The sequence below is a fragment of the Myotis myotis genome, unplaced genomic scaffold (assembly GCF_014108235.1).
Source record: "Myotis myotis isolate mMyoMyo1 unplaced genomic scaffold, mMyoMyo1.p scaffold_m19_p_10, whole genome shotgun sequence".
Classification (NCBI taxonomy): Eukaryota; Metazoa; Chordata; class Mammalia; order Chiroptera; family Vespertilionidae; genus Myotis; species Myotis myotis.
In genome coordinates, this window is record NW_023416314.1 from 11,510,110 (window position 1) to 11,534,069 (window position 23,960).

The following is a 23,960-nucleotide window of genomic DNA, read 5'->3' on the forward strand; positions in this document are numbered from 1 at the left end:
CAAATAGCTTTTCAATATCTTGCTCTCTGTCTTCTCCTTCAGGCACCCTCATGATGTGAGTGTTGGTACACTTGAAGTTGTACCACAGGCTCCTTATACTACCTTCATATTTTTAGATTCTTTTTTCTTTTCACTTTTCTGATTGGGTTTCTTTTGCTTCCTCATATTCCAAATCATTGATTTGATTCGTGGCATCCTCTACTCTAATGTTGATTCCCTATAAATTATTCTTCATTTTAGTTAGTATATCCTTCATTTCTGACTGAACATTTTTCATGTCTTTGAAATTTTCACTAAGATCCTTGAAAATCTCATTAAGTCCCTTGAAGCTCTCATTAAGATCCTTGAACAGCCTTATAACCATTGTTATGAACTCTGTATCCAGTAGTTTGCTTGCTTCCATTTCATTTAGGTCTTTTTCTGGATTTTTCTTCTGTTCTTTCTTGACATGTTCTTTCTCTCCACATTTTGGCTGCTTCCCTGTGTTTGTTTCTATGTATTAAGTAGAGCTGCTATGTTTCCTGGAATTGGAAGAGTGGCCTCATATAGTAGGTGTCCTGTAGGGCCCAGTGACTTAGCCTCCCCAGTCACCTGAGCTAAACACTTTAGGTACACCCCTCTGTGGGCTGTGTGCACAGTCTTGTTGTAGCTGAGCCTTGATTGCTGTTGGTGTCACTGGGAGGAATTGACCTCCAGGCCAATTGGCTGTGAGGACCAGCTGCAACTACAGTGGGAGAGCTGCTGTGCAGGAGACACCCATGTGGAGCAGGACTTGCTTCAGTGGGGCTTTGGTGCTCACTGAGTCTGCCCCTTGAGTGTGTTGCTTGGGGATGTGTAGAGCTGTAATCTGCTATGGTCTGAAGCTATTCACTGGGTGCACTGGCTCTGGGGCTCCCCAGGAGGTGCAAAGTCAGCCACCGCATACAGCCATCTGGCAGGAACTACAGAGAGATCTGCAGATGGCTGCGGTTTGTATTGGGCTTGGAAGTGCCCAGGCAAGGCCAAGCTGTGAAACAAGGCTAGCTGTAGCTAGTGCCAGGTCTTGGGCCTCTTGCTGATAGGTATGAGGCATGCTGACTCCAGCTCTGCTTGTTTGAGAGATTTTAGGAATGACTGAAACCTGAGCCAAGACAGATCATTCATATGGAAAAGCCGCTGCAAACAGGTTGGGTAGGGCTGCAAATTGGGTGGGGCATGGTCTCAGGGAATCATCAGGGTGGAAGGAACAGTGTGAGCCACACTGATGGAAATTGGGATATGGGTGCCAGGCAGCTCTGCCACATGGGAGGTCTCAGCATAGGAACAATGACTCCTGCAAGCACCCCTGTCTGGGAAAAAGCCACCCCCAAGTTCTTTCTCTGATGCCAGACATTCCAGTTCCTGCCTGTGTGTCCCTGATTCCCCCACCCCAAGCTGTTGCCCTAGTGCTGGAGCCCAGAGGGATTGAGCCCAAGTAAGTCCATGCGCTGGCCCTTTTAAGAGGAATTGTCTGGGTCTCCAGCAGCCTCCATGTCACTCAGCCACAATCCCCACTGGTTTTTACAGGCTGAAGTTATAAAAAACTGGACTGGAGGGGGGGGGGGTCTAGTGTGGAGTTGGGACCCCCTTGCCTTAGATGGGAGGCCTTTGCAGCAGAGATACTCCTCCCAATTAAAATCACACCACACGTGGGTGTTAGACCATCCTGTTCCACACCAGTCTCAATGTACTTTTTTTTTTTTTTTACTTCTCTAGTTGTAGGACTTCTATTCAGCCAGATTTCAGGTGGTTCTGATGATGGATGTTCTGTATTTTAGTTGTAATTTTACAGTGGCTGTGGCAGGCAGTGAGTATCAGTATCAGCATTTACTTACGCCGCCATCTTAGTTCTCAGGCCAACTGCTCTCTTTTATAAGAAAATCTACTGTTCTTGTCATAACTTACAGAATGCATGCTTTCCTGCTATTACAAAGATGGCTTTAACCAAAAAACTCCATAATTCAAATTGGCAGCTAAAAATTCTATGCCTCTAGAGACACCAAATGGAAATCATGATTACAGCAGATTTTCAGTGCAACTAAAGGGCAAGTTTTCCCTTCTTTACAACTTTTAATTAAAAACTACATAATGACCTTGTAGGGTGGGGGAGGAACCCATAGTTCCCCTTCCTCATATTTTCCTAGAAGGGGAGAGAAAGTGTAGATAGGAAGAGCATCTCACTCTTCCCCACTCCTTCCAGAAGGGAAGGCGTGCCTTCGCTGATTGGTCACCCTTAGGCCAAACTGGCTTGGCTGAGCCCTTTCCTCTTTCTTTTCAGATCCAGCTGGTTTTCAGAAGCCCCTATATGCTCCCTCATGTCCTATGTGGTAGGGGCAGCCTCTGACTCTATGAGGGAAGTCTCCCATTGCCTGCCTGTGTCATTGGTGAGCTATGAACAAGTCCACTTGGCAACAGATCTAAAGCCATGCTCTTTCATGTTTAATGGAGTTAAGCTGACACTCTGACCTCCATTTATCTTTTTCTCATTTCTTGAGAAGAAAAAACAAAGGTTTTTTTTTACTGGCCCCTTAAAGCTACAAACCAAAACAAGAGGTGAAATGCAAATACGCCAGACAGAGAAGGGCTCTTTCTTTTTCCTTCCCATCCACATGATTTTTGAAAGCACTTACTAAGAATTCACACATGTAGTTAATAAGGTAGTTTTGTCTTATTGAACAAACAGCACTACTCTTTAGTCACATTATCAATATGATCGCACAAGCTCAGCAAAGGTTAAAAGCCAAAGCACTGAAGACCTAGTGGTGGAAACTACACAAATACAAAAAAATATAATGAAGTAGGATTCGCCCCTAGGAACAAAATCACATTTTGAAGCAACCCTAGTTAGATTAGAAGATCTCACATTGGATTCTTCTAGATTTAAAATTCTGATTTCTATCTAAAACTGTATATGCAGCTTGCATAGATCATTTTATTTTTTTTTAATTTTCTTTTTAAAATATATTTTTATTGATTTCAGAGAGGAAGGAAGAGGGAGAGAGAAACAGAAACATCCATGATGAGAGAGAATCATGGATCGGCTCCCTCCTACAAGTCCCCAACTGGGGATCAAGCCCACAACCTGGGCATGTACCCTTGACCGGAATCGAACCTGGGACCTTTCAGTTCGCAGGCTGACGTTCTATCCACTGAGCCAAACCGGCTAGGGCGCATAGATCATTTTAAATCATGTTTTTGATAGGTCTTTATTTATTTGTTTTATTGGGGTGACATTAGTTAATAAAATTATATAGGTTTTAGATGTACAATTCTATAATATATCATCTATATGTTGTATTGTGCGTTCTCTACTCCAAGGCAAATCTTCCATCACCATTTATCTCCCTTTATCCTCTTCTACCTCCCTCCACCCCCTTTCCCTCTGTTAATCACTATACTGTTATCTGTCTATGAGTTTTGTTCATTTTTGCTACTAAGCGCTTCTTTAGCAGTTCAAGTAAAGTGCAGCTATAGAAACAAGTCAATGAGTAAACATGAATAGCTTACTCTTCGTATGTAAAAATAGACATTTCCCTGTACTACTCAAAGTGTTTGAAGGGACTAAATCAAAAGTTTATCAAAATTCCGGACATGCACATTTTAGTTGTTTCCTTTTTCTATAGCCTGCAGCTATTACTTTAGCCACTAGATGGCAGTGCTGCTCCAGTAAATTACTGCACAAAGGGAAGTCTAGATTTTATTTAACTTTTAAAAGTAAAATGTGTGCCCTAGCCGGTTTGCCTCAGTAGATAAGAGTGTCAGCCTGTGGCCTGAAGGGTTCAATTCTGGTCAAAGGCATATGCCCAGATAAGTAGCCGATTAATGATTCTCTCTCATCATTGGTGTTTCCATCTTTCTCTCCCTCTCCCTTCCTCTCTGAAAACAATAAAAATATATATTTTTAAAATTTTTTAAATAATAAAAACCAAAGTAAAATGTGCCAGATCCAGTGTGGCTCAGTGATTGAGCAACAAGCTATGAACCAGGAGGTCATGGTTCAATTCCTGGTCAGGGCACATGCCCAGGTTTCAGACTTGATCCCCAGTGGAGGGTCATGCAGGAGGCAGCTGATAATGATTCTCTCTCATCATTGATGTTTCCATCTCTCTCTCCCTCTCCCTTCCTCTCTAAAATCAATAAAAAATATATTTTAAAAATAAATAAATAAATAAAATACAAGTAAAATATTAGAGGTGAGATAGGCGGAAGTGGGCAAAGTAGGGATTTATGGAGACAGAAAGAGACTTTAGTTTGGACGATTAGTGCACAATGCAGTATGCAGATGATTTTTTTTTTTTTTTTTGGGGGGGGGGGGTTTATAAGAATGAGTCTTTATTGTAGAAGCCAGAGGCTACATAGTGATATCTTATTGTACATGTGAAACCTCTATAGTTTTATGAACCAATGTCACCCCAATAAATTCAATTAATAAAAATAAATTTTGAAAATACAAAAATAAAAAAAATAAATGTGTAAAAAAATTAAATTACAGGGCTTTTCCTGGTATTTAATGAGCTTATAGATAAAACTTTCAACATCTAAAAGAAGCTGTAATAATTTCATTCTGCAAGAAATAAAAGTGCTAATGGTGCCTATACTTATCATTTTAAAAAATCTTAATTCATTTGAATTAACAAATGTGGGAAATCCTATGAAAAGGGCATTGTATAAGGTAAGACATTTGTTGATAGCTAATAAAAATGTCTAAATATTTACCTCTGACCCCAAACTGAGAGAAATGATCTCATCCTCAAAAGCAGAATGTGTGTCAATATGAGCAGGAATTCCTGAGATGGAAGAGACAAAAACACGTTACTTCATTTTCCCTTTCAATAGATTCAAGACAACTCTAAATATAGCTTCACACTATTATGGTGAAAATATTGTTCGATTATCAGGAATATACTATCATTTTAGTTAAAAGGAAACATTTAAGGTCAATGTGACTAAATAAAATTAAACTAAATCTACACTAAAAATCTCTCAACTTCATGTTCAAGTGCTATTGAGACTTGATTCTAAAATCAAGACTTGAAAATCACTGCTTAATTAGGACATTTACTCAACCCCAGCCCAAGGAGAAGATATGAAAGATAAATAACAAAGTCATGTTTCCCCTTAAATGCTGGATTCCTCAAAACAAACAATAGCCAGGTGTGAAGGCTAAGTATATGAATAATTAAGATATGCTTTCCCCCACCAATCTCTCAATCTATGTTACCTGAGCATCTCTTAAGTGAAAGGAACTTTGCTACATGGTGAGAGTATATAAAGTAAATAAGACAGTTCCTGTTCCCAAGGAGCTTACAGATCAATGTTAAGATTGACTGGTAAATAGGCCATCATAATACATGGTGATAAATGCAGGAAAAACAATCCAGAACGCTTGCCATTAGTAAAACTTTTAAGATCATTCAATTACTACAAATATCAGATGGAGATGCTGCTAACAAGTGTAAAAAAATCAATAACCTAAAGATTTTTCCATAACATGTCATCCTAGAATTGTCTTCTACATTCTCAACAGAGAAAAAAGAATAAGATCATCCAACCAATTAGCCTTCTTCTTTGTAGAGGCACAGCTCAATTCCAAACCAGCACAATAAGGTGAGTATCACAATAGAGTGAGTCATAATCTTTTGGCCGGTGGGGGAAAATTTCATACTATCTATTGAAATTTAATATGCGCAATTTTGCCATGGCAATTCTGCTTTTAGGAATTTATTTTATAAAATTTTCCATAACTATGTAAAAGTCTACACAGTGTTTATGATAACAAAAATGTCCAATCTAAATTCCCACCTTTAGAAAAAAGTTAGTACTTTTTAGAATATATGTGCACAATAAAGTTTAAAAATCCAATAAACAAGCCCAACTGGCATGGCTCAGTGGTTGAACATTGACCTATGAACCAGGAGGTCAAGGTTCAATTCTTGGTCAGGACACACGTCCGTGTTTAGGGCTCAATCACCTGTGGGGAACGAGCAGGAGGCAGCTGATCAATGATTCTCTCTCATCACCGATGTTCCTCTCTCTCCCCATTCCTCTCTGAAATCAATAAAAATATATATTTTTTAAAAACCCAAAAAACAAAAACAAAACGTGTAAAAAGTACATTTGTAATGTGCAACGCACTAAAATGAAGCACAATCATACAAGGTATGCCTGTATTTATAAATTATTTGGTTTCTTCCATTATACATGTCTCCTGACTTTAATGCAATCTTCTCCATCTCTAAATAAAATATTGAGAGGGGAATAAAAAAGAGTCACGAATAGTAATTTGTGTCAGTTTACACTTTGAGATGCAAGTGTCTCAAGAGAGTGACGTAGATTTGCAAGGGATTAAAGTCAATGCAGCAAAACATAAGCAGTTACTATAAGAGTGTGATATTCCTGACATCAAAAAATGATATATGTGATCATAGAGTTACATAATCTACTTAGTTATGAAATTTGACTGTAATTTTAAAAGAATAAATACTCACCATGCCCAGGTTCATACTGGTTCACAGTCAACTGATCAGGTTTGTGTCTAATGAAGCCTTCTTTCAACCATTTCTCCAACATGCTATCACAAATGTCAGGAAGACCTGAGGTAATTTTTTATAAAGGTGAAATATATCACAGTATTTACTTTGCATGTTTTGTTCAAGAATAAAAACATAGTCACTGTGATAAAAACCATACAGCTTTTAATTTAGTAGTCAGATGAAAATATAACAATAAACACACAAGCAAAGCAAAATATAAAGAAAATCTTCCGAAGAATCTTTTAAAGTTATTATTGATTTTATCAAATTAAACAACAAAAAATAACAATTTTTGTTAACCATAATTTTGGTATTTTGCAAAATAGCAATAAAATCATAAATTTGCTATATTCTATACTGGAAATTAACCTGATCACTTTCCTTTAATTTAAAATTTTTCAATTTATTTTAAATCTAATTATTTTACATTATTTTTCTTTAAAAAAAAACACACACTTTTAAAAGTCAAACTAACTTACTTTCACTGGAAGAAACCCTTAAATAGGACCAAAGTCATACAAATACAGATAAATTAAACTCAACAAAGAATTTTATCAAAGGATTAATATCTCTATTATATAGTAAGTTTTTATTAATAAACTAGAGGCCTGGTGCATGAATTCGTGCACAGGTAGGGTCCCTCAGTCTGGCTGGCGATTGGGGCTGATTGGGGCCCATCTTGCCCAGTCCTGATTGAGGCCAGCTGGCCGGGGGAAAGGGACCATAGGAGGTTGGCCAGCTGGGGGAGGTTGGCTGTGGGATGGCACTGACCACCAGGGGGCAGCACCTGCACTGAACGTCTGCCCCTGGTGGTCAGTGCACGTCATAGCAGCCGGTCGACCAGTTGTTCGGTCAACCGGTCCTAATAGTCGCTTAGGCTTTTATATATATAGATTAGACAACCATTAGAAAAAAACTGGTAAAGGATATGAAAAATAATTCATAGGAAAAGAAATACAAATGACCAACCTCACTGCTAATCAGGTAATTTTAAGGTTAAAAATTTTACAATTACCACATGTTGGTCAGGGTAGGGGGAAATGGTACACACTTGGTAAGAATCATGGTATAGTTGTTTTAAATAAACATAACTTTACTAAATTCTAATGTGCTAATCTCCCTTTAGAAACTCTTGCATGAAGAGGCATATACAATGGTTTTCACTGAAGCACTACTTGTAAAAGCTAAAAACTAGAAATAACTTAAGTGTCTATCAAAAGGGAGCTACCGGAATAAGCTATTATCATCATTCAAAAAATGAAAAACTATATATGATCTCTAAAGGGACAAGAACAAGTAGAGTAATACATGTAATATATTAAACACCATAATACTCATATTAACAACTATACATACACTCTTATATTTGGATGTAAACTCATATAGTAAAGGTTTGGAATAATATATTCTAAACTGTTAATGGCACTACTTCTAAGAAGAAGTATGGAAGCACAGATAGTGTTCAAGAAAAACTCTAGCTTTATCTGTTTGGGTGAAGTCTTTTAACACAAAATTGCACTATTTAGCTAATTAAAATGTAGTTTAATCAACTGTTTCAAAAGTTTACCTAAAAATGACAAATGAAACACCCTCAACTATGATTTACTTCTAATACATTAAATCTTTTTTTCTGAATCAACATTTATTAACAATTACTTACCTCCAGGTAATGGCTTATCTTTATGTACATTGTTATTCTCATAGTGGAATTCATAACCAAAATGCTTTACTCTTCTGTGTTTTAAGGATTTTTGAACTGTATGAAGAGAATAAAGTAAACTATTTGGGTAAAAAAAGAATTTCATTCCTTCAAGTATTTCAAAATTAACATTATGAGTAAGGATTACATTAGTAATAGTAACTTTTGTTAACTGCTATGTTATTGTCTTTAATAACATCAACATTCTACCTCATATCTGCTGTTCTTTTAAGTCTAGAGTAGTAACAAGCACTTAAAAAGTTTCAAATCAATCTGACAGAGCTACCTAAACACGTACTAAACACCACTCACAAGACTGCTAATGACCTGGAAAGAGTCACAGTAACTAATTTGCAAATATCTCCAGGAGGCTCTCACTACATGATGATGGTATGGCAATGACCTGCTGATTCCTCAGAGGAAATCTGCCTTACAGAGGAGAGGATCATATAAGATGATGTATGTAAAAGGGCTTATAAATGTTAGGTCTACAAATGTTGGCTAATCACTATTAACCAGCTTGGAGTTTAAAATTAATAGCTATATAAATGTTATTTATTATTAATACTACTAAGATTTGTCAGTGTGGCTTGCCTAATATTGGATCCAGGCTACTTTAAGTAATTGTGAGGAAACATCAGTGTTAATAAGCCAAATGGGGAGAAGAAACGAAGGATCAGTAACATAGCATTTTGCAGACACTTTCAAAAATCAAATTTTAAAGTTTTTACTTACAATTTGGATTGTCTGTATCTTCTGTCCAGTTAACACTCTCCAAAAGCAGTTTCTCATCCTCAGAAGAAATAATTTCTTCTACTACTTTGAGGCCTGGAGGTAAGGCTTGAAGCCCCAACTCTTTCCACTGTGCTGTGGAAAACCAAATTAAAATAGTCACATACAAAACTTGAAGTTCCTATATACAAATAACTCTGCCCAATAGCCATTTATCAGCTCAAAAAACTCCCAATCCTCGTTTTATGAAATAAGAATGCCAAAAGGCACAACATGCTAAAAGGGCAAAACAAAGATCAAGGTAAAAATTATGATACGTTTTATCCACTGCAATTACCAACAGCAAATAGAATAGTATTTAGTTAAATATTCTGTTTGAACATAATTGAGTAATTTTTTAAATCTCACTAAGAAAATGTTTTTCCGTTCCAGTCAAGATGGAGGCATAGGTGAACGTGGTACTTGAATCTTCCTACAACCACATCAAAATTACAACTAACCCTCAGAATAACCCTCACTCCGAACTGCCAAAATCTAGCTGAACAGAAGTCCTACCACTAAGGATATAAATAAGAAGCTACATCAAGTCTGGTAGGAGGGGCACAGTCATGGAATGAGCTGGTCCTACACCCACAGTGGTAGTTCAAACTGGGAGGGACTGAGAATCTCAGAGGGAACGAGGTCAGGGGGGAAGGAGCTCAGGATAGGAAGTCATTAACCAAAGAATTTATATGCATATATGCATAATCCATGGACACACACACACACACACACACACACACACACACACACAAATTGGGAAGATATCTTGGCTGCAGAGGTCCCACCTGAGCTGAGGAGCGAGGGGTCCCACCTTCACACCAGGCCCCCAGCTCAGATTTCCAGTGGCAGAAAGAGAAGGGCCCATAACTTCTGGTTGTGAAAACCAGTGGGGATTGTGGATGAGTGAATGGAGGGCTCTGGAGTCCCAGGTGTTACTCTCATGGACCCACATATAGACTTACTCAGACTCACTGGCTCTGAGTTCCAGTGCTGGGGCAGTACACAAGGCAACAGAGACATATGGGGAGGAAGTGAATTGTCTGGCATCAGGGCAAAAGCTAGAGTGGCAGCTTTCTCTCAGTAAGAAGTGCTGGCAGAAGCCATTGTTCCTTTTCTGAGACCTCCCGCAACAGAGCTGGTAGATGGGCACCATATCTGAGTCTCCATCAACCTGGCTAACACTGTTGGCCCCACCCCAGAGATTCCCTGAGACCCTACCCCACCAAATATGCAGACCCACGCAAGCCCTTTCCGGGGGCTTTTTTAAACAAATGACCTATCTTGGCTCATGCTCCAGACTTTCCTGAAACTACCAGCATCTGGCCTTAGCATACCCTATACCCCTCGTTAAGTGACCCCAAGCCTGACACAAGCAACAGCTGGCCTTGGTTCTCCGCTTGGATTCTCTGGGCACCTCCAAGCCCAGCACAAGCAGCAGCCATCTGCAGATCACTTTATAGCTCATGCCAGATGGCCCCAGGGAAAGCACAGGTGGCAGCTGACGTAGGCTTGCTCCAGTCAGGAGGTTCCAGACCCCGTGACTCAATGGATGGCTTCAAACCATGTTGAAGCAATACCCAACCACCTCCATGAGCAACACTCTCAAAGGAAAAACACAGCAAGCACCAGATCCCCACTGACGTAACTCCTATTCTGTGAAGTGGGCCCCTGCACAGTTGATCCTCAATCACAGCTAAATTCTTCCCATTGAGATGCCAACAGCAATTATGGCTCAACTATAAAAGGAGTGTGTATACAGCCCATATGGGGGGGCGGGGTGTACCTGGAGTGCCCAGCTCAGGTGACCGAGGAGGTTGTGCCATTGGACCCTACAGGACACCTACTATACAAGACCACTCTACCAAGCACAAGAGATGTAGCAGCTTTACCTAACAGAAATAAACACGGGAAGGCTGCCAAAATGAGGAGACAAAGAAACACATCCCAAATGAAAGAAAGGAACAAAACTCCAGAAAAAGAACTGAACAAAATGGAGACAAGCAGCCCAGCCAGTGTGCTTCAGTTGGTTGAGCGTCGTCCCATGCACCAGGAGGCTGCCAGTTCAATTCCCAGTCAGAGAAGATGCCTAGGTTGTGGAATTGATCCCCAGTAGTGGGTATGCAGGAGGGAGCGGATCTATGTTTCTCTCTCATGGATATTTCTATCTCTCTCCCTTCAGCAATCTACCAAATGCAGAGTTCAAAACACTGGTTATAAGGATGCTCAATGAACTCAGAATAAGAGTAGATGAACTTAGTGAGAACTTCTACAAAGAGATACATAAAAACAGAGATAGAAAACAAAAAAGGACCAGTCAGAAATGAAAAGTACATGAACTGAAATGAAGAAAAGATTATAGGGAATAAACAGTGGAATAGGTGAAGGAGATAATCAAATCAGAGATTTGGAAGATAAGGAAGCAGAAAACACTCATTCAAAACAGCACAAAGAAAAAAGAATCCAAAAATATGAATATAGTGTAAGGAGCCTCTGGGACAACTTCAAGTGTACCAACATTCATTACATGGGCATGCCAGAAGGAGGAGAGAGAGAGCAAGAAATTGAAAACCTATGTGAAAAAATAACTATGGAAAACTTCCCTAACCTCGTGAAGGAAATAGACATACAAGTCCAGGAAGCACAGAGAGTCCCAAATAAGATGAACAGAAAGAGGCCCACACCAAGATACATCATAATTAAAATGACAAAGGTTAAAGACAAAGGGAATCTTAAAAGCAGCAAAAGAAAAGTAATCAGTTATCTACAAGGGAGCTCCCATTAGACTGTCATCTGATTTCTCAACAGAAACTTTGCAGGCCAGAACAGACTGGCAAGAAATATTTAAAGTGGTGAAAAGCAAGGACCTACAACCAAGATTACTCTACCCCGCAAAACTATTACTTAAAATCAAAAGAGCCTCCCAGACAAGAAAAAGCTAAAGGAGTTCATCACCACTAATCCCTTTTTACAAGAAATGTTAAAGGGTCTTCTTTAAGAAGAAGAAAAAAGGATTAAAAATATGAAAAATAAAATGGCAATAAATACATATCTATCAACAATTACTTTAAATGCAAATGGTTTATATGCTCTAATCAAAAGGCATATGAAGGCTGAATGGATAACAAAACAAGACTTTTACATATGCTGTCTACAAGAGACTCACTTCAGATCAAAAGACACACACAGACTGAAAGGGAAGGAAAGAGAATTTCATGAAAATGGAAACAAGCAAAAAAAAAAAAAAAAAGCTGGGGTAGCAATACTTAACCATACAAAATAGACTTTAAAACAAAGGCTATAACAAGAGACAAAGAAGGACCCAGCAATTACACTTCTGGATATTTAGCTGAAGAAACTCAAAACACTAAATTAAAAAGACATGTACTCAATGCAGCATTTACAGTAGCCAAGATAAGGAAGCAATGTAAGTGTATATCAATAGATTAATGAACAAAGAAGTGGTGCATATATAAAATGGAATATGACAGCCATAAAAAAGAATGTCTTGCCATATGCAACAACAATGGATGGACCTAGAAGGTATCATGCTGAGTGAAATAAGTCAGATAAAGAAAGACAAATGCCAGATAATTTCACTAATATGTGGAATCTAAAAAACAAACTAAATGAACAAGCAGAAGGGAAACAGACTCTTAGATGTAGAGAACATTTTGATGGTTGCCAGATGGAAAGGAGGTTGAGGGGATGGGTAAAAAAAAGTATTGGGCTTAATTAAGATGTACAAATTGGTGGTTATAGTATAGTCATGAGGATGTAAAGTACAGCATAGGGAATATAGTCAATAATAGTCTAGCCCAGCCTGTGTGGCTCAGTGGTTGAGCATCAACCCAGAAACCAAGAGGTGATGGTTCGATTCCCCATCAGGGCATATGCTCAGGTTGGGAGCTCAATCCCCAGTAGGGGGTGTGCAGGAGGCAACCAATTGATGATGTTTCTCTCTCATGGATGTTTCTATCTCTCTCTCTCCTTCTCTCTAAAAATCAATAAAAACATATAACTATGTATGGTGTCAGATGGGTACCAGATTTATTGGGCGATCACTTAGTAAGTTATATAAATGTCTAATCACTGGGTTGTACACCTGAAACTAATATAATATTGTACATCACCCATAACTGAAAAAAATTATTGAAAGTAAAAAAAAAAAAGAAAAGAAACAAGGTTTTCTCATAATATCTACAATATGGCCCTCTATAAACAAGTCAGATTGTCTGTACAAATTAAAATCCCAACTTCGATGTGAAAAATAAACTCAAACAAAAACAAGAACTAGTTTGAAAAAGATACCTGTATGATAATACCTTTTTCCACAAAATTCAAGTACAGAATGATCTTTTGTCCTAAATCATCCACTATTTTTTGTCCATTGAGGGTAACATAGGCTTTCTTGGATTCCTCTATAGTTTTGTACGTTACAAATGAGTAGGGCTTATTAGGTGGCATTAAGAGAGCATCCACCTGTCCGAGTTTCTCTAACTCTGGAAGCAGTTGGTTCCTACTCACACCGTTACCCAAACCACCATTGGCAACAACCAGGATCTTAAAAAAACAAAAAGAAAGTTAACATGAACAGTTGATATCAACCTGTTTCTTTTTAAAATATCTTTTTAAATAAGATAAAATAATTTTTAAATAACATTTCTACAAAGGTGTAATTATGAAAGAAAAAAGGGTTTCCTTATAGTTGTTATTTGGTTTTCTAATTTCAATGTAAATCAATTTACTAAATATAGTATTTGGGAATTAAAAAGTATTCCTATGTAGTAAATAATATTGATTTTGAAATAGACTTTTCAGTAAAATATTCATTTCTTAATGACCTACATACAAATTAAAAGATAACTTTTACTGTTCATCAATATAATTAAACATAATGAAAGAGAAAGAAAAGGGAGAAAGGAGAAGGAACAAGAAGTTACTGATACTTGCTTTTTGCCAGACACTGGCTATATGCTTTTACCTACTTAATCCTCATTAACATAACCTTTCCAACAATTCTATAAAGTGGGTAATATTAGCCTCCCTTCATCAAGTAAGAAACTGAAGATGAGAAATACAGCATTAGGTGAAGGTAGTGTTTAGGAGGAGCTGGGTTTCAAACTTATTCCTGTCTGCTTTCGGAATTCACTTTTGGTATCACCACCATACAGTGTTTACTAAAAACTAAAAGTAAAGGCAGTGACTCAAAGAAAACCAATTATAGATTCCTTAAATATAAAATAGGAAAATTTTCCTCTGTGCCTGAGTCATTCATTCATTTTGTAAATATTTTTTTCTTTTTAAGTTTCATGCTGACTTCCTGTCATTTACAGTCCTGCACACAATTTTATTCAAGGAATTCTGATGATTCTTGTCTTTGTACTTAAAAAAACACCCTACATGGTATTAAGATCCTAATGATTCATGACTCCTAAAAATTTTATAGCATAACGAAATTATGGCATACTTTCATCATTTATAGCAGATACTGGCAAACTTCTGAAAATGGTCAGATAGTAAATATTTTAGGCTTCACAGGTCATACAAGTCGTCACATAGTCTTATTTTTATTTAACAATCTTTAAAAATGTAAAACTCACTCTTGCCTCAAGTCAGAGGACAGTAGTTTGCCAATGTCTGATTTATACTAACCTGGAGACTGGAACATAATGTACTAGTTTCATATACACAAAATGGGGCTATCTAGAACCTTGTTTTAAAAAAGTATATAATAAAACTAGAGGCCTGGTGCACAAAATTCTTGCACTCAGGGGATGGGGAGGGAGGGTCCCTCAGCCTGGCCTGCACCCTCTCGCAGTCTGGGAGCCCTCTGGGTGTGGGCCTAAGCCAGCAGTCAGAAATCCTTAGCGCTGCCGCAGAGGTGGGAGAGGCTCCCACCACCGCTGCTGCGCTCGCCAGCTGTGAGCCCGGCTTCTGGCTGAGCGGTGTGGGAACGCATTGACCACCAGGGGGCAGCTCCTGCATTGAGCATCTGGCCCCTGGTGGTCAGTGCACATCATAGCGACCAGTAGTTCCTTATTAGCCTTTTATTATATAGGATTGTTATAAAATTGGATAATAAGAAAAGTAAAGCTTTGTTCTTTCATGGGACAGCCAATACTTTAAATATGCAAGTACACACATTCACATAATCAACACACTAAAACAATATGGTATAAAATTTAGCCTCAGATGGCTTGCCCTGGACCTCACTCAGTAAGGTTTATAATTTAAAGTATCAAAATAATTTGGTTACATGCAGCCATAGTCACAAAAAATTTCCATATTCCCAAATGTAAGGAACTGCAAAGGTTTTATAAATGGCCAGGGTCCACTGAGGAACTGAGGAAGATGTGAAGTGTGACTTAAAGAATACTAGTGGTCCTCAAAATGCTAAGTTCAATGGGGGATGGGAGGGAGGAATTTATTTCCTATTACATATGAGTTATACAATATAATTAAATGTAATAATTGTTTTATTTATCATTTTCAGCTAAGCAATTTTCCCAATGATATGAAGTAGAGAATTCAAAATTTTTTTAAAGTTATCTTCAATCCTGACAATTTGAGGATCACTACTCTAGAAAAATCTCACAGTGGCTATAGATCTGCATAAAGCATCCATATTTATAACACCTGGTAAAAAGAGCATTTGTTCTGCCAGGAATAGATAATATATAATTAGAGGTCCTTCTATAATTTTATTACTTTCCCTTCAAATTATTGTGGAGAAAAATATCAAGCCTAAATAAGATGGCGCTTTGGAAGACACAAAGGTAAGAATAAAGCTTCTAGAGATCCGAATGAAAAGACAGACACAAGCAAAAAACATGCTTCAGAGGGAGCCCGTTTCTTTCCTTACCACTTCTCTTTGTGATCCATGTAAGGAAAAGAAAGCAAATTACACTTGGGAAGAAATGAGAAAAGGGTATAATTTTCCAAATGCTGCACAGCCTCTGTGGCTCTTGGCAGAAAGTGTATGCAGACATATTAACTCGAATATATGATCTATCCCAACCTTTTTAAAGGTATTTGATTTAAATTCTCTGAAGTTATTTATATGTAACAAAATCTAAGTAAGGGTCTTTACCTGCTAAATAGAGTACTCATTCCTAAACTATGGTGCAGCACAGAAGATAGCATTTTCATGATATAAGGGAAGAGTATTGGTCTGAGAGTCAAGAGACCTACATTTTAATCCCAGCTTCACCTTCTCAATTGTTTGTCTTTGGCCCTCAGTTAAATGATGCTAAGCTTCCTTCCTACTCTTCTATCATAAGAATACTCCCTATCCATATGGTACTTTAATGACTAATAAGTACTGTAAAGTACATGTTCTCTTTAGAATCTAACAATCCAATGGGATAATGCAATGCTATGTCCTTACAAATGAAGAAAGCTAAGATCAAAGGATGCTGCTCATGTCCAAATAAGTGGAGAAGCAAAGAGTCAAAGTAAGGTTTTCCTAATTCATAGGCCAGGAATTCTCACAGTCCCATATATATAATTATTGCCATAAGATAATGAAAGGCATTGTAAATAAAATCTAATAAATAACAAATGTCATATAGCATATAATCAAAATACTTTATAATACAGATGAAGTTAGGAAGAAAAGAAAGAAGACTACAAAAAAATCTAGCTTTAGGTTCAGCCACCAAAATATCAATGGACATATCACAACCACTCAAACCTTAGTTTTCTCATCTATTTCATAAGGATATTTTTAGGGAATTAAATATAATAATGAATATAAGTATGCTATATAAACTGTAAATAATTGTATAGTTAATATATACCCACAATTTTCTCTAGTTCAACCAACACAATCAATGGAGATTGAAACTACACTAAGGCTATGTCCAAAAATAGAAAGTTAGCAGGTGTATTTGATACAGATGTAATACATGACTGAACAAGAACAGCTCTCTTCTCTGAGCAATTTTTAGCAAATATTACTCTAGCATGTTAACATGACAATATGTTTACATTCAAATGATGATAATAGTTTTAGGTCACCTGAGTGGCATAGGATACTGTTTCAATGCCTTCATGTCTCAGCAAAGTGTGCCTGGCTTTATTCTGTTTCCTTAAGAACTTCTTTTCAGTTTTACCGAGTTTGCCATTACTTTGATGGTTCCTATCCATGGCAATACTGAAAAACAAACAAACAAAATGTCAACTTAAGAGTCCTAAGGGGACAGTTATAAAGATATAATTCATATATTCTATAGTTTATAAATAGTTCTATGTGACAATTCTTTTAAATTCTTACTCGACCTTTTACCAACCAAAGAAATGAGAATAAACAGGTGCATGGACAATAAAGAAATATTTAAGAAGGTAACAAAGAAGCAAGAACATCTAATAGCATGTCTTGGGATTCTACAAAACATCCCAACGCTCTACCTCTATTAAGTAAGCTATTTTACTACACGTAATGTATCCTTTTACTTATGAAGTTCTAGGTAAAATGTTCCATAGACAAATTTCACAAACATAATGTTGGGGGGGGGGGGGGGAGGAGAAACAAAACAAAGACTTCAAAGAAGAATATACAGTATGATTTCATTTACATACAGTTCAAAATCCAAAAGTAAGGCATGTATTTTTCAGAAATATATATAGCAAAATGCAAATAAAGGCAAGGAAATGATTAACACAAAGTTCAGGAAAGAAGTTTTTCTGGGAGGGAAGAGAGGAAGGTGATGTGAAAGGGACATAGAAAGTCATCAGCGGTATCTCGTAAGCTATACAGTGTTAAAAGGGGAGGACATGCTGGCCAATGCAGCTCAGTTGGTTGGGGCATTGTCCGGAATACCAAAAGGTGGCGGGTTTCATTTCCGGTCAGAGCACAGACCCAGGTTGTGGGTTTAATCCCTGGTTGGGCATGTGTGGGAGGCAACATCGATGTTTCTCTCTCTCTCTCTCTTCCCTTCCTCTCTCTAAAAATAAAAAGTAGAGGGTTTCAACAATAAAGATAATTTTTTTTAAAAAGGAGAGGGAATGAGGTTAGAAAGTTTTAGGAGTCATCATCATTAGACAGGAAGGGTATGATAGCTAAATCAGTATTTTTAACATTATACTAATTATAATGGTTTATTCTAATATTTGTCCCCTTCCATTGAACTATGAGCTCTTGAAACAGGGATTAAATTGTTGTTGTTGTTTTTTTGTCTGTTTCCCCAGCGCCCCCTGCAGTGCTATGAGACAGTGTTTAGGGGTCTAAGTTCTAGGTTTAAATTTCAGCTCTACCACTTAAGCTGACGCTGTGTGAGTTAAATATTTACTTCTGTGCTTAGGTTTCTTCACATATAAAATAGGAATAGCGCCTATTCTTGGCACATAACTCCATCTAAACCCTGGACTAAAAAACTTCACCAAACTATAATGTGGCTTCTAGCAGCATAAAGCCATGTCCCTAGGATGACCCATATAAATGCCTGAGAAAACTCAAAATGCTGCCTGGACATTTTACTATTTACTCTAGCAAAACCTGACCATAGGCCACTGACCTCCCTTTCTTAGAGCATTTACTAAAAAGGACTTACAATTGTGAATATGTATCTCTGAGAGCCATTCCTTTGAAATGTAATCATTAGGAGAGATAGGGTCTGTCTCCCAGTCTCTGTGGCAAGACAGAATCCAAACCTGATAACTGCCAGTAGCAAACAAAGCTGGCCTAGACGCATGTGCACTGACCAACCTTTTGTATATTTTCACTTGTCTGACTCTACTACTGAGCACCCTGTTCTATCCCAACCCCATCCACCCTTTAAAATAGCCCTATTGTCAGTAGTTACTAAATAAAATGTTTTCACTGCTGTCACTAATGTCTGGCTGTGTTAATCTTTGACACTATCTCATAACTTTGTTACAAGGATTAAATAAGCCTATTATTAAATCACTGTCAATTTTCAGAAGAACCAGGTTAGAATAATTTAAGAAGAAAAGAAAAGGCGAGGACCTTCAAAGGAGCTATATGGCATCTTCGCAGTCCGCAATGGAGAACGGGGGATAAATGCGCTGAGAATTTTTTTCTTAGTATGTTACATGAGCAAAGACTGCAAAGTGGAAGAGATGAGAAAGATGTTGCATATGTTTTTAAAAGTCTGACATTAAGAGTCCAGCACCAGCAGATGGAGCCTCATAATCACATTTCTATCATCCCCTTTCCCTTCTCCTTACTCAGTCATACGATGTTACTACTACATGTGAAGAAACAAAGCCAGATAGCTCTGGATGCTCATTTGTTCCCCATTCCAGTGACTTGGCAATGGACTGGCCCAGCAGGTCTGTCACCTCAACAAGGAACAGGCTGCTACCAATGGCTGAGGTTTGGAGGTCCTCCCTTTCTACAAGGCCACTTCCCTGACCAAGGAATTTCCACTATTTCACAGAGGCTAGATGCTCCTTGCCATGTCACAGGAGTGTTATGGGATGTTACAGAAGTGAGGCCACTTTGCTGGAACACTAGCCATGCGAGTCAAGTCTGATCATGCTCAGCCTACGCACACCCCCTGTAGGATAACAAAAGTTTAGAGATCATACATGCTCTGCTAGTACGTTAAACCCCAATATATCTAATTGGACACTGCCCTAAATGGTAATAGTAGTGTATGTATCCATACCCTCCTTAAATAATAGAATACCTATAATGAACAAGCACTATAAACGAATGTTCCTGTGCTTATAAATAAATTAAACTTAATTAATAGCAAAGATTAGAAAGAATTGAAATTCCTACCAAATGAGGCCTGATTATGAAGTATAGCACAGAAATACAGGGTATCATATAAATCTCTAGGACATACAAGTAATTAGTGACACAGGTTGCCTCCGGGAAGGGGAAATGGGTAGACTGGCATGGCAATGAAAGAAAGCTTTCCTCTTTTGTAACTTTTTAATTTATTTATATATATTTTTAATATATTTTTATTGATTTTAGAGAGGAAGGGAGAGGGAGAGAGATAGAAACATTAATGATGAGAGAGAATCATTGATCAGCTGCCTCCTGCACACCCCCTATTGGGGTCTGAACCCACAACTTGGGCATGTGCCTTTGACCGGAATCGAACCTGGGACCTTTCAGTCTGCAGGCTGATGCTCTATCCACTGAGCCAAACTGGCTAGGGCAGTAACTTTTTAATTTAGTGGCTATTCAAATTGTATTATCTATTAAAATTCTTTAAAATTTGAAATTAGAAAAAAAACTGACACCATACTTTTCATATCACCCCATTTTAATTCTTTGAACACCTACGCTATATTTTTATGGCCTCATTATTCGTTTATTCTCCATCTTCTTTCTCTGATTTATTACAAAGTAAGCTCTATGAAAGTAGAAATTCTGTCTGGATTTTTCACCTTGTAGTACTTAGCACCAAGAACAGGATCTAGCACCTAATGAAGATTTATTGAGTAAACCTAAACTTATTAAACTTACTAACCCTGCCATCTTACCTCCTAGACCTCTTCTTCAGAATTTTGGGTTTGGTTAATGTTTTCACTAATACTCGGTGTGCATCTCTATCCTGTAGCTGTCACACCGTGGCATAATTTTACCTGTTTTCATGTTGCACTCATCCCTAAGGCTGACATCTACTTGAGGGCTCAGACTTGAGTGCCTGGCATACAGCAGAACTGAAATCACTGGCCCAAGGGTCTCGGATTACTCAAGTAAGAACACAGGAAGAGAGGACCCAAATAAACAAAGTCAGAAATAAAAGAGGTGAAGTGACAACCGATCCCACAGAAATACAAAGGATTATGAAAAAATACTATGAACAACTCTACTCCAACAAAATGGACAACCTAGACGAAATGGACATATTCTTAGAAAAATACAAGCTCCCCAAACTCACTCAGGAAGAATCAAAAAACCTGATTAAGCCAACAACTACCGAAGAAATTGAAGCAGTGATCAAAAATCTTTCAGCAAACAAAAGTCCTGGTCCAGATGGCTTTACAAGGGAGTTCTACCAAGCATTCAAAGAAGAACTAAAATCTATCCTTCTCAGACTATTCCAAAAAAATTCAAGAGGAAGGCACACTTCCAAGCTCTTTCTATGAAGCCAGCATTACCCTAATTCCAAAACCAGATAAAGACACCACAAAAAAAGAGAACTACAGGCCAATATCCTTGATGAACATAGATGCTAAAATTCTTAACAAAATTCTAGCAAATTGGATTCAGCATTACATTAGAAAGATCATACACCATGACCAAGTGGGACTTATTCTGGGGATGCAAGGATGGTACAATATCTGCAAATCAATAAATGTGATACATCACACAAACAAATTGAGACAAAAATCACATAATCATATCAATCAATGCAGAAAAAGCATTTGACAAAATCCAACACCCTTTCTTAATAAAAACTCTCAGCAAAGTGGGAATAGAGGGATCATACCTCAACATAATAAAAGCCTTATATGACAAACCTACAGCCAACATCATACTCAATGGGCAAAAACTAAACTCGTTTCCCTAAGAACAGGAACAAGGCAGGGAAGTCCACTTTCACCACTCCTGTTCGATATAGTACTGGAAGTACTAGCCATTGCAATCAGACAAGAAGAAGAAATAAAAGGCATCCAAACTGGAAAAGACGAAGTAAAACTGTCTTTATTCACAGATGACATGATACCATACATAGAAAACCCCAAAGACTCCATCAAAAAACTACTAGACCTAATAAATGAATTTGGCAATGTAGCAGCATACAAAATTAACACCCAGAAATCTATGGCCTTTTTAATACACCAATAATGAACTCACAGAAAGAGAAATGAAGAAAAAAAAAAACCAATCCCATTTATGATTGCACCAAAAAAATTAAAATACCTAGGAATAAACTTAACTAAGGAGGTAAAAGGCCTGTCCTTGGAAAACTACAGGACACTGAAAAAAGAGATAGAGGAAGACATAAAGAAATGGAAGAATACTCTTTGTAATACTTAAAGCAATAAAAAAAAGAGAAAGAAATGGAAAAAAAAGAAAGAAAAAGAAATGGAAGAATATACCGTGTTCACGGATTGGTAGAATCAACATCATTAAAATGTCCATACTACCCAAAGCAATCTATAGATTCAATGCATTCCCCATTAAAATACCAACAGCATACTTCAAAGATCTAGAACAAACTCTCCAAAAATTCATCTGGAATAAAAAAATAAAAATAAAAAAATAAAAAGACCCTGAATAGCCACAGCAATACTGAGAAAGAAGAACAAAGTTGGAGGGATCACAATACCAGATATCAAGCTATATTACCAAACCACGGTTCTCAAAACTGCCTGGTACTGGCACAAGAACAGGCATAGATCAATGGAACAGAACAGAGAACCCAGAAATCGACCCAAGCCATTATGTTCAATTAGTATTTGACAAAGGGGGCAAGAGCATACAATGGAATCAAGACAGTCTCTTCAATACATGGTGCTGGGAAAATTGGGCAGATACAGGGGAAAAAATGAAACTAGATCACCAACTTACACCATACACAAAAACAAACTCAAAATGGCTAAAGGACTTAATGTATGGGAAACCACAAAAATCCTTCAAGACTCCAAAGGCAGCAAAATAGCAGACATATGTAGTAGCAGTATCTTTACCGACACAGCTCCTAGGGCAATGGAGACTAAGGAGAAAATAAACAAATGGGACTACATCAAAATGAAAATCTTCTGCACAGCAAAAGAAACCATCAACAAAACAACAAGAAAGCCCACTGCATGGGAGAACATATTTGCCAATGATATTTCAGATAAGGGTTTAATCTCCAAAATTTACAGAGAACTCATACAACTTAACAAAAGGAAGATAAACGATCCAATAAAAAAAATCGGTAAAGGACCTAAATAGACACTTTTTGAAAGAGGACATACAGAAGGCTGAGAGACATATGAAAACATGCTCAAAGTCACTAATCATCCGAGAGATGCAAATCAAAACAACAATGAGGTACCATCTCACACCTGTCAGAATGGCTATCATCAACAAACGACAAGTGCTGGCGAGGATGTGGAGAAAAAGGAACCCTCTGCACTGCTGGTGGGAATGCAGACTGGTGCAGCCACTGTGGAGAACAGTATGGAATTTCCTCAAAAAGTTAAAAATGGAACTCCCATTTGACTCAGTGATCCCACTTCTAGGAATATATCCCAAGAAACCAGTAACACCAATCAGGAAAAATATATGCACCCCTATGTTCATAGCAGCACGTTACAATAGCTAAGATCTGGAAACAGCCCAAGTGCCCATCAGCAGACGAGTGGATTAGAAAACAGTGGTACATCTACACAATGGAATACTATGCTGCTATAAAAAAGAAGGAACTTTTACCACTGGCAACAGCAGGGATGGAACTGGAGAGCATTATGCTAAGCGAAATAAGCCAGTAGGAGAAAGATAAATATCACATGATCTCACTCATATGTGGGATATAATGATCAACACAATTTGATGAACAAGAATAGATCCAGAGACAAATGGCAGGGGAGGGGGGGTTAGAGAGCAACCAAAGGACTTGTATGCATGCACTTTAGCATAACCAATGGGTTATGCTAAATACATGCACAGACACTGGGGCAGGGGTTGGGGGAGAGGGGAGGAGGGCCAATGGGGGGAGGGGGGAGGAGACATATGTAAAACTTTAGACAATAATTTTTAAAAAGAGCACAGGAAGATGCAGCTGTGAGAGTGACCAGACCTCCAGAAATGCCTTTCCGTCGCAGGACTGGCACAGGTCAGAAACCCCAAGAAGCGCCGAACTACCACTCCCCAGGCTACAACCGCAGTTCCCCAGGAAACCTAAGACTGACCCAGACACCACGTGAGCGTCCGCGCAAACACCGACACAGGCCCTTCAAACACGGACAGGGCCACCCAACGGCGCAGCCTACTGCCCAGGGACCGCACCCGGAATCGC

General features: G+C 38.0%; 1 protein-coding gene across 3 annotated transcripts in view; it reads right to left on the reverse strand.

Annotated features, from left to right (window-relative positions):
• Positions 1-23,960, reverse strand: part of ALKBH8 (alkB homolog 8, tRNA methyltransferase) — a 57,290-nt gene that overhangs the window by 33,059 nt on the left and 271 nt on the right. Inside the window, exons 1-7 of one of the 3 annotated variants that reach the window (XM_036324468.1) lie at positions 20,488-20,627; positions 17,044-17,179; positions 13,347-13,584; positions 8,986-9,117; positions 8,212-8,307; positions 6,507-6,611; positions 4,735-4,805 (exon numbers count right to left, since the gene is read on the reverse strand). In XM_036324468.1, the coding sequence (XP_036180361.1) occupies positions 4,735-4,805; positions 6,507-6,611; positions 8,212-8,307; positions 8,986-9,117; positions 13,347-13,584; positions 17,044-17,172 (771 nt within the window). In that variant the 5' untranslated portion in view covers positions 17,173-17,179; positions 20,488-20,627. Of the gene's footprint in view, positions 1-4,734; positions 4,806-6,506; positions 6,612-8,211; positions 8,308-8,985; positions 9,118-13,346; positions 13,585-17,043; positions 17,180-18,991; positions 19,104-20,487; positions 20,628-23,960 lie in introns of those variants that run through there. The other 2 variants (XM_036324467.1, XM_036324465.1) reach the window with 2 other exon arrangements.